Here is a 17,375-nt window from a genome sequence, read left to right as displayed (position 1 = left end):
AAGTGTATTTTATTTATGTTAGTTCTTTTTAAACTTGTAGTTCTAAATTGGAAGATTACTGTGATATTGAAATATAAATATAAAATTATATTCTATTAGTTTTTGATCGCTCAAAATAAGCGTCACACTTGCGGAAGCCGATATACCCGCCGAAACGCCGTGCATTTATCGAGACTTTCAACCCCAGGTAGGCTAATTATCGATCTTCGGATCCACATTATGTCAGCAGCTGTTCTCCACCGTGAACTATGTTCAAAACAAACGCCGCTCACGCCTCACAGATGACAGCTTACAGTCCTGTGTAAAGATGAAAGTGACTTCGTACAACTCCGATTTGCAGACGCTGTGCGCAGAGGTTCAGGAGCAGAAGTCCCATTGTAAACATATCACGGCAGACCCGACGACGTTTTAGTTTATACATTAAAAGAGTCCATTTTGCTCAAATCGTCCATTGAACGGACAGCTTAGACTGTGGTACCCAAGGTTTATTGTTCAATTTATTAAAAACATACATCCCACCAATATAAAATACAAAGAGTGAACATACAGTATAAACCGGATTACATTTGAGAAGAATGAAACAAAACAAAAAAAAAATCTGAAGGCCCCAAGGGTATGCAACTGAAAAGTTTCCTACCAGAAAAAGTTCTGTACTGTGACAATGGTGATTAATAATAAAAAATATTCTAACATGTAACATCACAATCAAAAAGCTCTAAATAAATAACATATCAAAGCTTTTTCAGCTATGATTGAGACTAAGGGAAGCCTTTTCTGATGTATCACTGTATCGCTAATTGTACTTCTATCAAAGCAAAAATCCCCCAGCAGCATGGTGTTGGACTTCACTCGCTTGTTTGTCTGTATACCTAAATATCTAGTTACTTTAACCAAGTAAAAGCAGCTGGCCTTGTGATAGTTGAATGTTCAGATGCACGCTAATCATAGTGAGATGTGGAGCCCTGCGTCAGGCTGGCAACCTGTCCAGGTGTACCCTGCCTCTCGCCCTATGGTAGCTGAGATAGGCTACAGCTAGCATAGTACGATTGATTGATTGATTGATTGATTGATTGATTGATTGATTGATTGAGAAAATTAAGTGATTTCAATATGCCTGACGCTTGCAGAGAGGGGAAAAAAAAAAAAAAAATCAGAGTAATTACATAACAAAGGGACGGCTATTAGGGAGTACTGACACTAATGGACAGTATTTTCATCCTTGAGAGAAGACAAGGCTTTTGTTGTTGTATGGAGATAAGGTAAATTCTTAGCAAGCACATAATTGTTCAACTTCTGTTTAATTTTTTCTCTTTAATTTACTATTGAAATTAAATCAAAGTGTAAAACCTAAACTGTAATATCTGTGCTTTCTGACATCTTAGCAGTGCAGATATTTAGACTGTTTCTTGCACGTTGTGACTGTTTGGCTGCATGCAGTCTGGTACTCCCCGTAGTTAAAGAGTACTATTAAGTGCCACATAAATTATAATAGATTGTGGATACACCTCCTGCACATAATATGCTGCTCACGCTGCACATAATGACCACAGTCAATGATTCAATTTAACAGAGGCCAGCCTTCCAGTAATATCATCAGTCATAAACAAGATACATCAGATATGTTTAAACTATATAATGAAAATAAGTATGCGAAAATTTTGCATTTTTAAGTTATTAACTGTTAACATAAGGCAGTATTCAATATATAAATATGCATGAATGCGCATACTCTATTACACACTTTTGCATCACTATAAAATCTGGCAAAGCTAAAATTATAATCTACGTAGAAGCTGAGAATATGAAAAGGGGTTTTAAGGTGTAAGGAAGTGACAGTAAAATTGTAAGGTACTCTATGACTCAGTGTCCTCCTCCTCTTCATAACAGCGGTTCTTCTTGATTATATCCTCTGCACTCAGATCCTCTGCATCACTTCCTTCTTTGTCCTCTTCCCAGAAGCCCACATCCTGGGAGGTGCGGTTCTGGTTTGGCTTTGATGGTGGAGAAAAGTTGATTGGCATCTCAGGAGATAAGCTTCTCAAAGAGCCCTCATCCCCAGCCGCCTTGTCTCCTTTTGTATTTCTTTTTACTCCCTCATCTCTTTCTTTCTTTTTCTCAACCTGACTCGCCACGTCCCCCTCAGAGATGGTCTCTTTATCTTCACTTTGCATCTGAGACATCTTCTCTTTCTGCTTTTTCTCCTGCTGGACTTCTGGCTTATTTTCCTTGGTTGATTCTTCAGAAGATGTTTTTTCCTCAAAAGATGCTCTCCAATCCTGCAGAGATTTGAGATTACGACGAGGCTCGCGAGGACCTGTGGGGTTTGTGGACTTGGGTTTGGCTGCTATTGTAAAAGGCCGAATCCGCTCCTTAAGAGAAGTGCTCCTCCTCAGGCTCTTCAATTCAGCACGCTCTGAGCTCTGGAAAGTTGAAGGCGCTTCATCATCTGGAGGCCACTTGGCTCTCCAGGGTCGGCTTGAACCAATGTCCTCTGTGACTGGACTAAGGGATTCTGTCCCGGTGTGCTGCTCACCCGTCCGGGGAGGCCAGTCGATCTTCAGTTTGCGTTTCTCAGTTGGCTTTTCTGACTGAGCTTTCTCATCAGAGATCACATTTGTCTGCTTGCGACTCTGCTTTTCCAGTAAGGCGGTCAGATCTGTAACCTTAACATGTGGAGACGTTTCCACATCTGGGACAGGCTGCATGTCTGAGGCACTCTCAGCTGGACGATTCACTGTTGCAGTTTTCTCTTCTTCTTGCTTCACCGCTTCAACATCTTCATCTCCGTCAACTCGCGGCTCCCACATCTCCTTATGAGGCCGATGACCAAAGCCTTCATCATAGTTGCCTTTGGCTTTGAAGAGCTGGTTAAAATGGGCCTTGCAGTAGATGTTTCCATGCAGAGAAGCATAATTTGCAAGACTATAAAACAGACAGGAATATTTACATGAGAGGAGATTATGATATAGAAGTGGAAGCATCTGGTGTGAATGCTTACCTAAGCTTTGTGCTGCAATGAATACAGCGGAAGCAGCTTTTGTGGTAGACATGCTGATGGGCCACAAGTCTCTCCAGTGGATACACTTGCTTTGTACAAGCGATGCACGTCTCCTTCTCTGGTGGGCGAAACTTCTAAAAACATAAATAGTGTCAGCTTTATTGACAATTAACACTGGCTGATTTTTTTTTTTTTTAAGTTAATGATATGTGCATGTCTACTGTTCACTGTGATGACTCACCCGTGGTGATTTTGGTTGCTCCGTGCTGTCCCCTAAAACAGACAGAACATAAACGAGCTCAGTTGCTGCTCAATTATTAAGACTGGTAAAGCAGACTAGTAGCACAATATGCACAGTAAAAATGAAATTTGCACATGACTGTATTCTCCAAGTATCCTTTAAGACCAACCATTGCATTCAGGCACAGGTGTTACTTTCTCATTTTCAGATGCAGATGCTTTTGGAGCAGACTGTGGGGCCGAAACCTGGAGGAAAAAGAGAGAAACATTGATTGTTATATAATAAACAATGAGATGTTCACCTGTTTCTGGTACAGAAAGGTAAACATCTCAGAGAAGCATGAGTTACAAAAGCAAGGTAGAACAAATGGTCTGTGCTGAATGATAAAATTCATTTTCTGTGTGGGAAAGATTAGTTGAGTTGCTGGCAATAACAGCACCTGGATGTATTTATGCACGTAAACATGGCCACGATGACCTGCTGAAGTACAAACTGAGCAGAGACTGGAGAAATGTTGCATGGTCTCTATTTCTGCTGCAGCATTCAGATGGTGGGGTAAACAACATAAAAGCATGGATCAAGCCTGCCTTGTATAAACAGCTCAGGCTGCTGGTGGTGGTGTAATGTTGTGGGGGATATTTTCTTGGGAAACCTTGGGCTCCTTAGTACTAAGGGAGCATCATTAAAACATCACAGCACCTGAGTAGTGTTACTAACAATGGCCATGCCTTTATAACCACAGTGTACCCATCTTCTGACGGCTGCAGTATAACACTCCATGTAACAAAACTCAATCTCAAACTGGTTTCTTGAACATGACAATGAGCTCATATATCCACACAGTTAATATCCATTAACTGTGTGATCCTGTCGCGCCAACATGGACCAAAAATCTCGGAGGAACTTTTCCAGCAGCTTGTTGTCACTAACAAATAATGCAGCTCTGAAAGCGAAAGGAGCTCGAACTCAGTACGGGTAAGATGTAACTAACATATGTAATGAATAATGTTGGACTTTGATTGTTGTTTTGATCACTTTGAATCATGTTCATTAAAATTCTCTTAAAATCTCCAAAATACGAGGTAATCTTTTAATTACTGGGATTTTCACTGTTTTTGTTGTGAACCTCTTTATTACATGAACTCACAGAATGTGTCTGTTCTTGTTTAGCAACAGCAAACTGGTACTTGGCCATCTTTTCCTTCAGAGATGATGATCGCCTCAGCACAGGGCGACCTGAAGCAGAAGAGAGGATCAAATTAAGTGCCTTGCCTGACGTTGTTTTGCATTAAACCCAAATCTTTCTGCATTTCATTAATGCTACTGATATTTGCTTACTGCTTGGCTGCTCCACGTCATCTGATGAAGTACTACGAAGTGCTTCTCTGCCACCCTGGAAGAATAAAACAACTGATGGGTTCCGAAGATCAGTTTATGAAGGTGAAGTTATGAACTTTTAAGCATAAATTTGTTTTCTGCTCCTCCCCTGCCTTTAATTGTGGCCTAAATCAGTTCATTTATCTTTTTATTCATAGCATTGTCACTGGCAAGTGATCAAAAGTCACACTGCCTGTAGGACTGGATCAAACCCAAACAAGCTGCAAGTTTTGAGCAGCAGATATTGAACTCAGCAGTAAAAAATGCACAAAATCAAGCTCATGTGCTTTTCAGGCATCCAGTGAATACCTGGCAGTAACCAGAGCGGTATCTGCAGAGACAGCCATGCAGCATGTGGTTAAAAAGAACCAAACACACGTTTGCACGTGGGCAAAGAACCAAAATTATTCCACTCTACTAAAGAGTGAGCTCTGTGCGTTGGTCTGCCAATATGCCTGTTTTACTCAAACAAATGAGAAAACCACACAGTTTCTCGCACCACCTATCCTTTACACACACATGAGCTGGTTTGGACCAATTAAAATAGCCCATTTCTACAGACTGCTTCACTGGAACTTTGGAGTCCTGTTGTCTCGCAGACCGCCCCTGCCATGCAAATCAAACACCGACTAGAACATTAAAATATTGAAAGCTGCAGCCAGACAGGGGCAAAGGGTGCACTGCACTATATTTGATTATAAGGTTATATAACCATTTCAGTTATAAAGGCTCCAGTCTAATTTTTAAATGTTAGTAATGTAAATTTCACTTCTTCTTTACTAGCAGTGAAAAACACTACGACTTAGTTCATTTTATTTTATAGGTTGTTTCATGACTGCAGTACATGGTGTATACAGAGCTGCACAACAAAATACAATAAAAAAAATTAAATATGATTCCCAGGACTGGGAAAATCCCAGTAGAGCAGGGTACACACTGCAGCTAATAAAACGTGAGATAAAGACAACTGCTCCTCAGAAGGGATCCTGTGAGGAATGAGACGGCCCCAGGTCAGGAATGCTTCTGCATTCCTCTGTTACAGAAGATAAAGAGTGGCATACTTGTTGTTTTGGGCTGAATGAATGAAAGATAGAGATGAGTGGGTGGTGCTGAGGAGAACAAGGGTAAATTCACACGGACAAGCGCTCCTTCAGAAAACAGAAGAAACTGGGTAAAAATGGGTAATGCATTTAAAACAATCTAAATATGAAGGATGTTGAAAATCTGCAGAAACTACACTAAGCACTGAGTACTTCTGCACGTACAGGATGGTCACAGGTTTTTATCAATCATTAATATGTGACTCAGAGCTTCTTATCTCTGTTTATGAACTACGAGTCACTAGTATACTGTTGGACAGAGATTGTAGCAGCAAAGCAATTAGCATGTAAGATTGTTTTAAATGTACTAATTAACTATGGTCACAAAGGCAACATGGAGCTCACTACATGTGGGAAACATTGTGCCATCAGTCTTTTTTCTAATATTGCACAAGACTGGTCTGACTCAGCATTATGGTTACAATTATTTTACCCAAAAGTACAAAATCCTTACCCTCAGATCCTCATGCTGAAGATACAGTGACCACAGCTACAGGGATATCAAAAGCAAAATATTTTACCTTTTCTGTGGGCTTTTCTCCTTTCTCAAACTTCATCTTTAGGTTGTTCAAAGGCACTCTGGGCTTTTCATAAGAGGCACACGGGCTGGTTGGAACGTGCTGTTCAAGCTTTTCATTCATCATCTCTTCCTTCTCCAACCCTCTCTGGTCTTCAATCTCTGGAGCTGCTGAGGCCTGCTGAACACTATTGGCTGCGTGTTGACCTCCCTGATCTGTCAGTGGGCCAGGACTCTTTACCGGAGGCTCAGTAACGGAAGGAGGCCTGTTCAAGGTACGAGGCCTGTGGCGTGAGATGGGCTGGTGTGGAGGTGGAACCGAAGACGGCTTGTCCTGATCACCGGTTCCTCCTTGCTCCCAGCGCTTCTTCAGAACACTGAGGTTGCCAGATCGCAGGGCTACTGTTCCGCTCTCAAAAGACTGCAAGAAAGAAAAGAAAAGAAAATTTTATGTTGAGCATGTTATGCTTACCATAAAATCACTGTGTATAAGCTAAACTATACACGCATGCACTATTAGGACATACAGCTTTATCCACAGTCCCGTATAATGGAATATAGGAAATGCCTGAATCTGAACTTGGCTTCACCCAAGGATTAGGTGAACAGCTGTTCAAAGTTGGTCCAGGAAATAAATATTATGCTGTAGCTGCTGAATTTTAACAGCTGGCTCAAGATGGAGATATCTGAGACAGATCCTTCAGTTGCATTCCTTTCCACATGACAATTTCTACCTTACCCGAAGACACTGACAGCAACTCTTTTCACTACTTATCTGCTGCCACCAGTGACAGGAAGACAGCAGCAAGCAGCATGGCACAATAATAGAAGGCATGAACTTCCTTAATTATGAAAGTGTTGGAAAAAAAGAGGATGTGAGAATGGTAAGATATCAACTTGTAACATGAACTTTTCTATCAAAGCTTCCTGTGTGAACATTTAAACAAGTTATGCTATTACTAAATTAAATTTAACTTAATTAAATCTCCTTGAATATAAGAAAGCAAAGTAGAGATTACAAGTGAATGAAAACCAAACCCAAAAAAAGAGCGCCAAAACCCCATCCACTACCTCGGCCATAGTGAATAAAATGAATCTGGTACATCTGAAAAAGAGTTGAATTAACATTCGGACAGACAAAAGAAGAAATCTGTAAAAAAAAAAAAAAAAAAAAGCAAGGACAAAATAACAAAAGGCACAATGACAGTCTTTGTCAGGCAAGACCACAAGGAATATAAATAACTGAAAAGTAGTGGAGCTGGCCCTTGATTTTCAAGCCAAAAGGAAGAAAGTAAACCTTGAATGCGATGAAATGGCCGAACGAGGTGTAACCACAACTAGACAGCAAAAGATGTGGGAGTCCTTTGATTGGTCCTCTACAGGTCACAGTGCAGACAGATAGTGGGAGGCAGAGCCCTCCCGGATGCTAGCAGCAAGACAAGATCTACTTGTAAGAGCTAGTCCAGCCCCTTTAACAGCAGGAAAGTGAAAGAGAGAGAGAGTCAGAATACCCAGGAAACCAGAGCAGGAAATGATTCAAACAGGGAAAAGTTAACTCTTTGTTAACTGTGACGACTTGGACAGCCTTTCAATCCCAAACGATTTATCAAGATAATGTGACTGAAAACCGTATCTATGGGATTTATGATACCAGCCAAATAATACAAGTCTTAGGACAAAGACAAAATTTAAAAACATGGACACAGCCATTCAAATAAATAGTTATTAGAAAACAGCAATGGTTGTACAAGAATTAATCGTCAACAAATTCTTAGTAAAAAATGAAAATAGCTTAACAATGAATTGTGATGTTGTGGTGGAACATTTTTGTCATACTTTTCATATCATACTGGAGACTGTGTACATTTTTAGGAGTTTTGAGATTCATCGGTAGTACTCAGTGGAGACTTAATGGAAAATTCGTTTTGTTTTTTTTTTGTTTTGTTTTGTTTTTTTGTTTTTTTAAACACAGGCAGTAATTATATACTGCTGAACAGGTTTTTTTTAAATGTTACGCTTGACATGTAATAATTTACATCAGTCTGAACATTGACACCCTATTTATACTATATTTATACTATAAATATAAATACTATAAATAAATATAATAAATATCACAACATTAAATGTCATGATTCAAACTGGAACTCACTCATACTCGTAGACTCACTGGATTAAAATAGTTTTTTTATTTCCCCTCTGCCATGATGAATCACAGTATCAGAGCTCCACAAATTAAAGGGTTTTTTATGGCTGCTGTGGATGAACTTCAACCAGGTTCAAGCTACTCAGAGCTGCCTTGGCTAATTATCCAGCTGCTCTGGAACTGGAACTACACTTCAAAAGTTTAGATTAAAGATTCATGTTTTGTTAAACCTGCTTTCTCCCATCAGAACACTGTCAGAAGAACCACATCACAGAGTATTACACCGTTGCCTTGATGGCCACTGATTTCTGAATTTAAAGGTACTTGCCGAATATTTTGCACTAATTATAGCATAGTATTAAACTAGCTGAGACTGCAAGACCCTATATCCAGTGCATTTCTTTTTTCTTCCCTAGTTTTTCCTGCTTAAGCTACAAGGACTGTGTAGAGTTATCAGAACAACTGAATTTGACTCACTTCATCAATATTTTGTGAACAGCTACACCATCAGATACCACAAAGACCCTTTTGACAGGCTTTGTTTGCAGATTCCCTGGTTGCAGGAGGAAAATACATGTTGGATAGATGATCCTGCCAAGCAATAATCCCCCTCACACAAAAAATAACAACATATAAAATATAATAATAAGTTGCTCTTATACTGAATTGTTACATCACATAAAAGGATAAAAACTGTGAGGAAAAAAATTGATTTCTCAGTTTCTTATTGTAACCATTTGTTGTTGAATCTGTGAATATTAACATAATATCACATCGTTTACTCTTTGCAGTTTAATCGTTTGGTCCCTCATAACTATGCAACAAAATTGTTATCAATTTTTAATGTAATTTATCTGACAGATTATTCATTTCCCCCTTCCCCCACCTCACACACACACACACACACACACACACAGACAGCCAGATGGCGTTTTTACGCTGCTCATTCAAACTTGTCTCAGACACACGTGGAGATGACTATTATCCTCTGATACTGTAACTAGACCTTTGTGGTACATGAGCTGTACACCTACCTCATAGACATACAAGTAAACCAGAATGATTCAGTCTAAAGCATGAGTTAGAGAAAACAGTGGTTAATCCAACTATTTACACTAGCAGTGTTTCATTACAGTTATGTTACAACAAAATAACACAGGGTAGTGTCTGTCTAATGCAGTCACATCATGTTTCTATGGGAGAGGAAGAAAGGCTGATGTCATCCTCATTACCAGTCATATCATTAAACACAGAAAAAAGAAGCTAACTACCCTTACTGGTAAACAATAACGATATTATACACAACCATGGCTACAATACCTCATATTTCTTCATGGTATTAGCTGGTGGGTTATTGGTTTAATCCCAGTCCAGGTTTTTGCCAGTCTTTCTGACAAGGCAGCTAACCTACAGTTGGAAACATTGCACGGGGATTACACTAAAGTAGGATTATGGGCTTGATAGCCTGCCCATCGCAACAAGTGGCCAATGAGATGTAAGCCAGGACAAGACATTTGGCCCAGACAGTGTGTTGGCATGGTGAGTGTGTGTGTTTGCATGTGCACTCTTCATACTGTAATTAGTTGAACACCATTACTAGGGGATGCTGAGCAAATGAAGCAAGACGTGCTGCATAGAAAAACATCATTTAATCATGCCGTTCATTATGACAGGATTATCAGAATGCTGTAAACAAGACGTGATGATCTTTATGTGAGAACTCTTTCTATTTTTTCATGTATTAAATTCAGGAACAGCTGCACAAAACTATTTAACTCATGGTAAAATAGAAATTACTCTAAACTGATGTCACTGGAAAATGAAATGTTGCTACTATCCATCTGTTCAGAGAAGTACTTACTCCTTTTTTCTTTTCTGCACTCAAATCTTCAGCAGCTTTCTGGTACCTGAGAGAGAAAGAAACAACACTGACATCTAGTGATTCAAAACAATAACAAGCAGATACACATAATTTTCTAAAAGGCCCATTTGTTCCTTCAAGAACCTTGAAAAAAAATGTAAACTCAATAAGTGATAGACTTGAATTTAATTTAATGTTGTTTTTTTTTGTCTGATTTTGTTGTGTTTATATAAAGTTTTAATTTAGTTTATTTTATATTTTTATACCTTTAACAGAAAATATAGTATTTTTTGTCATTTTTTAGCACTGTGTAACACAAACAATAAATCATAAAATATTAAGAGGTCTTATCCATACATCATCAACTAGTTGGTAAGTGCTTTAGATCACTGATCACTAGTCTTTAACTGCAAAAATGTTTAACATGTAATGCACTCCGCGACAATTAAAGTTTGACTTGAATAGTAGGGGCGATCGTGGCTCAAGAGGCTCTAAGAAATGTTTTCAGGACCTTGTTGAATCTAGGCCATGATGAATTAAGGCAGTTTTAAAAGCAAAATGGGTCTAAACCAATGCTAGCAAGTTATACCTTGCTAGCATTGGTTTAGACCCAATGCTAGCAAGGGGCGATCGTGGCTCAAGAGTTGGGAGTTCGCCTTGTAATCGGAAGGTTGCCGGTTTGCGCCCCAGCTCCGACAGTCTCGATTGTTGTGTCCTTGGGCAAGACACTTCACCCGTTGCCTACTGGTGGTGGTCAGAGGGCCCGGTGGCGCCAGTGTCCAGCAGCCCCAGGGTGGCTGTGGCTACAATGTAGCTTGCCATCACCAGTGTGTGAATGTGTGTGTGAATGGGTGGGTGACTGGATGTGTAAAGTGCTTTGGGGTCCTTAGGGACTAGTAAAGCGCTATACAAATACAGGCCATTTACCATTTAAAACTTAATTAAAACTCAAATATAAGTCATTTTAGTCCCAATTATTTTTGATGTATTACACACAAAATACTGAAATTGTGACTGAGATCAAGAGACCACAAGAGCAAATCACATGGGTCTGTAGTGGGCTGTCGTCTACGTGGATTCAGTTTTCAGTACATAAGTGTATATTTAAGCTTTTACTATTAGGGTCATTTTAAAAGTACAAGCAAATATTACTGACAACACAGTGTTACTCACTTGGAGAAGCGCTCTGCAATGGCATTGGTTTTCCCTCGGGTGGTGACCAGAGACAGCTCCTTCGCAGTGATACGCATGGACTGTGCCGCCCAGTTCCTTCGACTGAATGGATTACTTTCCATGTCGGCCAATTACCCAAATACCTAAAAGAAACAAAACACAAATACTCCTAATGTAAGAAATATGTATTAGAATACAGACTGCATTTCTTAGCTTCTGACACTAATACTCAAACAATTTCAGGCATCTCAACACTACAGTTCATGTATCTGTTTGACGCAATGGCAATATGGTCCCTTGTGCATATAGTTAAGGGATGTCTTTAGTGGGCAACTGACTATTCTGCTGCACTGATTTACTGATGTTTCTGTTGTCTCCTATTTTCTCCATCTTCGGGGAAAAGTCACAAATACAGGGAGTGCAGAATTATTAGGCAAATGAGTATTTTGTCCACATCATCCTCTTCATGCATGTTGTCTTACTCCAAGCTGTATAGGCTCGAAAGCCTACTACCAATTAAGCATATTAGGTGATGTGCATCTCTGTAATGAGAAGGGGTGTGGTCTAATGACATCAACACCCTATATCAGGTGTGCATAATTATTAGGCAACGTCCTTTCCTTTGGCAAAATGGGTCAAAAGAAGGACTTGACAGGCTCAGAAAAGTCAAAAATAGTGAGATATCTTGCAGAGGGATGCAGCAGTCTCAAAATTGCAAAGCTTCTGAAGCGTGATCATCGAACAATCAAGCGTTTCATTCAAAATAGTCACCAGGGTCGCAAGAAGCGTGTGGAAAAACCAAGGCGCAAAATAACTGCCCGTGAACTGAGAAAAGTCAAGCGTGCAGCTGCCAAGATGCCACTTGCCACCAGTTTGGCCATATTTCAGAGCTGCAACATCACTGGAGGGCCCAAAAGCACAAGGTGTGCAATACTCAGAGACATGGCCAAGGTAAGAAAGGCTGAAAGACGACCACCACTGAACAAGACACACAAGCTGAAACGTCAAGACTGGGCCAAGAAATATCTCAAGACTGGTTTTTCTAAGGTTTTATGGACTGATGAAATGAGAGTGAGTCTTGATGGGCCAGATGGATGGGCCCGTGGCTGGATGGTAAAGGGCAGAGAGCTCCGACTCAGACGCCAGCAAGGTGGAGGTGGAGTACTGGTTTGGGCTGGTATCATCAAAGATGAGCTTCTGGGGCCTTTTCGGGTTGAGGATGGAGTCAAGCTCAACTCCCAGTCCTACTGCCAGTTTCTGGAAGACACCTTCTTCAAGCAGTGGTACAGGAAGAAGTCTGCATCCTTCAAGAAAAACATGATTTTCATGCAGGACAATGCTCCATCACACGCGTCCAAGTACTCCACAGCGTGGCTGGCAAGAAAGGGTATAAAAGAAGAAAAACTAATGACATGGCCACCTTGTTCACCTGATCTGAACCCCATTGAGAACCTGTGGTCCATCATCAAATGTGAGATTTACAAGGAGGGAAAACAGTACACCTCTCTGAACAGTGTCTGGGAGGCTGTGGTTGCTGCTGCACGCACTGTTGATGGTGAACAGATCAAAACACTGACAGAATCCATGGATGGCAGGCTCTTGAGTGTCCTTGCAAAGAAAGGTGGCTATATTGGTCGCTGATTTGTTTTTGTTTTGTTTTTGAATGTCAGAAATGTATATTTGTGAATGTGGAGATGTTATATTGGTTTCACTGGTAAAAATAAATAATTGTAATGGGTATATATTTGTTTTTTGTTAAGTAGCCTAATAATTATGCACAGTAATAGTCACCTGCACACACAGATATCCCCCTAAAATAGCTAAAACTAAAAACTACTTCCAAAAACATTCAGCTTTGATATTAATGAGTTTTTTGGGTTCATTGAGAACATGGTTGTTGTTCAATAATAAAATTATTCCTCAAAAATACAACTTGCCTAATAATTCTGCACTCCCTGTAAGAAAAAGTATTTTTTTTTTTTAAACAGCAAGGCCAGTCCTCTAGTTGCCTCTATTAGACACTTGAATGAAGAATTCTTGCTTTTCATGGAAATAAAGTGACAGACTCCCTCTTCTAATCTGCATTTGCTATCAGTCCACCAAGTTATCTGACAGCAACACCACTTTCTTGGCATATGCAACCTCTTGAGAAGATTTATGCCAGAGTGAAACTTTGCACTCGAAATACATGTGCAGGCCTATGACATGCACTCTGACAGATATCTGTTCTTGCTCCTGACATACATACGACGGAGAACAAGCACATGAAGTGTGGGATGCAAACACACAAGTCAACATGTTCAAACTTGCTCTCCAGCTTGTGCCACTTGATTGCAAGACAGCAACACAAACTGATAACAGCAGAGCGTGAGCCCATTGTCCTTACAAAACCAACATTCATAAAAAGGTCCAACAACCACATTCCCGGCAAACAGAAATGTCTTCTTTGTCATGAATAATGTCCTGACAAACCCATGCTTTATTGGTACAGTTTTCCAAGTCAGCAAGGATGGATTAGCTGAATGTTAGCCCATGAAACCCTGGTTTAGTGCTCAGACAGTAGGTTGTAAAGCCATAAATTGGAAATCACTGCACAGTCAGTAATCATTTATCTTCCTAGCTGGACCTTTTCACTCAGGCGTCCCTATTACATCATAATCATAATTGGGACAAGCATAGTGTAAGGACTTTGGACTGAATTTCGCCATAGGACTGACTACATAGATTACATAGTCCAATACAACTGGTGCTCATGAAATCACTTTTGGATAAACGTGATTAAACATGACTGCACATATTACATATTTATAAGATGTATTTCTAGTCAGTTATATATAATTAATTTCATTTAGTCTGAGGTTAGTGTTAGAGTTTTTAGGAGAGACACAGATTAACAACAGAATAACTTTTTATGAGGTTCTTACATCTGAGAGGCTACTCATTACTGCTACAATGTTTAAACCTGGCAGGAAAGTCAGTTTATCAATTGATTAATTGTATATTTTGCTGTAGCCAGTTACTTCTTCATTCAAATTTGATAGCTGTGCTGAAAAATGTACTATTCATCCTTTTAAACTGCAGATTCTTTTGCAGGTTATCCAGGGGCTGCAGTCCACACCTGCATGCACTGCGATTGAAAGGTAGGGACACACCCTAGACAAGCTACCAATCTGCCACAAGGATAATACAGGTCATTTCAGTTTAAAGTTGCCTATCCGCTCTTTTGCATATCCTTAAACACTACACGCCCGAAGAAACCAAAGAAAACACAAAGGACGTCTACGACTCAAAAGCAAACACAAATCCCTACTATTAGAAAGAGAGATTTTCTACTTGTACGTGTTCATTCACTCATCGACAGGCAGCAAAAATTGTACACTAATACAAAGGAAAGAATGAAATGCTTCATAGGTATGCAAAACAAATGCTCAGAATTCTGACTTCCTGTTTAGCAACCTTATATGGAAACCTGAAAGGGGAAAAAATTGCATTTACTGTTTAAGCACTTAATAAAACATAATGCAAGTCAGTTTAATGGCTTTTTAGTATGACAACAAATAATCTAATCTTTCAAAAACTGTCACTCTCTCATCTCTGGATTATATTATTAACTCTTAGCTGTCGTTTTCCAACTGATCCACAATTCTGACAGTTACTATTTGTGTTACTTGTGCAGGTTTTCAACAGGAACATCGACTGAATCAGAGGTAACTTGGATAATACATCTTAAACAAAGCCTGAAAAGAACTGAAGCTAAGATTTGGTGTGTGCGCTGTGATAAAAATACAGAAATTAGAATCTTTATAAATTTATCAAAAACCCGTTTATATACTGACCTTTATCCCTTATTTAAAGTAAAGTTCTCCGTGACAACAAGTAACCACAACACGGTAACAACTAAGGAGGAGTCCGCATTGTTTGACACATTAATGAGCTATGATGCAACTATTCTTAAAACCAAAACCACAAAATCAGCTGTTCAGACGAAAATAACCGAGTCTAAAGTGAAGACTCAGCACAGAGGCGAGCAACAGACGCGACTTTAAGAACGGCAGCCCTGTTCAGGGGGCATCGCGTCTTTTTGAATTTAAAAAAAAAAACAACTTTCATTACAGGTGCAACAGTAAGATGGTGGTTATAACTGCGAGCTAATGTAGTTAGCCTATAGACCTGCACTTTAACAAAGATTTAAACGCTCAAAATTTTATTCAAAGTAAGTTTCACTTAAGTTTTACACGAAAGAGCTCAGTGACTACGCTTAAGAGTACAAGCTTAGCTGCTGGGCTGGTTTGGCATTTTCCCTGGAAGACAGCGAGGAGGAGGAAGAAGTATGTGCACGTGCTTGACAATAAAATTCTAAATCTCGACCTAAACAGTCACCGGCTGCCTCAGTGTTTTCAAAATAGGCGTTATTATTTTGATAGTAGCTACAACGTATATTAAACCCCGTTTTATGCTATTATTTTAGGTTTCGTCTTACCTGTGCGAACTTCCGTTGAGTCACTTCTTTTTTTCTTTTTTTTTTTTTTTTGTGAAACCTGTGCGACACCTGACACTGCTGCCGCCACTGCGTCACCGCCCGGTGTGGCTCGAGCAGAAAGGTGCAGTGGAAGTACGCGAGACAAACGTCACGTGATTTTATGCACCAATGACCTTAGGTGTTAAATTACTCCTACCTGGTATGTTTGCGTTTGTGCTTGCTTGCAGGGTGAGCTGTTGTTCCCATCTAGAAATTCCAGAGAAAGACCGTTTCTGGCGACGGGAAAGCTCAGGGAAGAAAAACATGAAGGAAATAGGTTTGGGTGGTTTCTGTGCTTTGTCTTTTGACAGTTTTCAGCAACTGTTCCTCAACTTGCTAACATAATAGCTTGATTGTTAGTGTAGTACTAGTGTTATAAAATGCAATGTTTCATCCACAGAATGCAGTAAAATGCTTAAAATAGAAAAAACAGAAGTGAGACATACCATCAGTAATCAAGGCTCCAAAGTCAAACATAGCATTGTGCCAGCTCAACAACATTACTAAAGCCACTATTTAAGACCTGCCTGTGGAAAATAGCCTATTAAATGTAATGGGTGTCAAAACAGGTTGTGTCAGGGAAGGGACATTGAATGTTTGCATGATATTTGCCTTCTAAATAAGAGCAGCTGGATGAGCTACAAGAAAGGAAGATCACAGCTTTAATTTTTATTTTCCACCATTTTGCTCAAGTGTATGAGTCCTTGAGCAAAGTACTATCTGTTCTCTGTGCCAAGGCTGTTACGGGGAACTGAACTCATCTCAAATGGGGCCAAGTGAAATATTTAAGTTAGTGGCGGTTTTTCAGTTGAATAATTTGTGTTCTCTACCAAAGAAATGCATATTTGCTCACTCTTCTACTAATGAGAGGAATTTTTAGTCAGTTTCGTTATCTAATGAGGATCTGTTGCTATTTTGAAAACATTTAAAAATAGATTGCTTGCAACTTAAAAGAAGTAACTGGTATCACATTTTCGTAGTGAAACTATTAGAATTATAATAACACACTTCAAAAAGGCTGAGACAGGAGCACACAAGCCTCTTTTCTTTTAAGAACATGGGGGACATATTTATTTAAGTTCTACTTGTTGTTGTTTATGTTGTGTCTGTGTTTGGGTTATTTATATAAAGTTTTGATTATGTGTTTCTAAACTAAAGATTCCCAGTTTAGCTTCACGATTTTTACAGTTTACTTGGTAGTTTGTTTGTTTGTTTTTTGTTTATTTGTTTGGTTAAGTCTCGGTCTCTCTGTTTGGTGTTGTCATCTTTTTGTTCCTGTTTTATTTTGTGTGCATGGTGTTTCCCATCTCCCTGATTTCCTCATGTGTCTGTTTAAAGTCTCAGTTTGTCTTAGTTCTCTGTTGTATCATACTGTAATACTATTGCCATGCCCGGGCTGCATTTCTGTTTGTTTTACCTGGACTTTGTTTTCTGCTGGTGTCT

The 17,375-nt window shown here is 39.5% G+C and overlaps 1 protein-coding gene across 4 annotated transcripts; it reads right to left on the bottom strand.

The window, feature by feature from the left end:
• Nucleotides 1-467: 467 nt before the first annotated feature.
• Nucleotides 468-15,983, bottom strand: LOC113022598 (LIM domain and actin-binding protein 1-like). Of its 4 annotated transcripts, none has more exons than XM_026168153.1 (10): nucleotides 15,894-15,983; nucleotides 11,414-11,556; nucleotides 10,241-10,286; nucleotides 6,238-6,654; nucleotides 4,578-4,632; nucleotides 4,387-4,475; nucleotides 3,409-3,484; nucleotides 3,240-3,271; nucleotides 2,999-3,129; nucleotides 468-2,922 (listed from the first exon to the last, which is right to left on the bottom strand). In XM_026168153.1, exons 2-10 carry the CDS (start codon nucleotides 11,533-11,535, stop codon nucleotides 1,854-1,856), a joined length of 2,037 nt encoding a protein of 678 aa, XP_026023938.1. In that variant the 5' UTR covers nucleotides 11,536-11,556; nucleotides 15,894-15,983; the 3' UTR covers nucleotides 468-1,853. The 4 variants fall into 4 exon arrangements, with proteins under 4 accessions (XP_026023938.1, XP_026023937.1, XP_026023939.1 ...); XM_026168152.1 differs by having other exon boundaries at nucleotides 2,999-3,132; nucleotides 15,894-15,982; XM_026168154.1 differs by lacking the exons at nucleotides 10,241-10,286; nucleotides 11,414-11,556; nucleotides 15,894-15,983 and adding an exon at nucleotides 9,700-10,147 and having other exon boundaries at nucleotides 2,999-3,132.
• Nucleotides 15,984-17,375: the final 1,392 nt, after the last annotated feature.

Source organism: Astatotilapia calliptera, chromosome 5 (genome assembly GCF_900246225.1).
Source record: "Astatotilapia calliptera chromosome 5, fAstCal1.2, whole genome shotgun sequence".
Classification (NCBI taxonomy): domain Eukaryota; kingdom Metazoa; phylum Chordata; class Actinopteri; order Cichliformes; family Cichlidae; genus Astatotilapia; species Astatotilapia calliptera.
The sequence above is the reverse complement of the archived record's forward strand: the minus strand, read 5'-3'. Positions and strand labels throughout refer to the sequence as shown.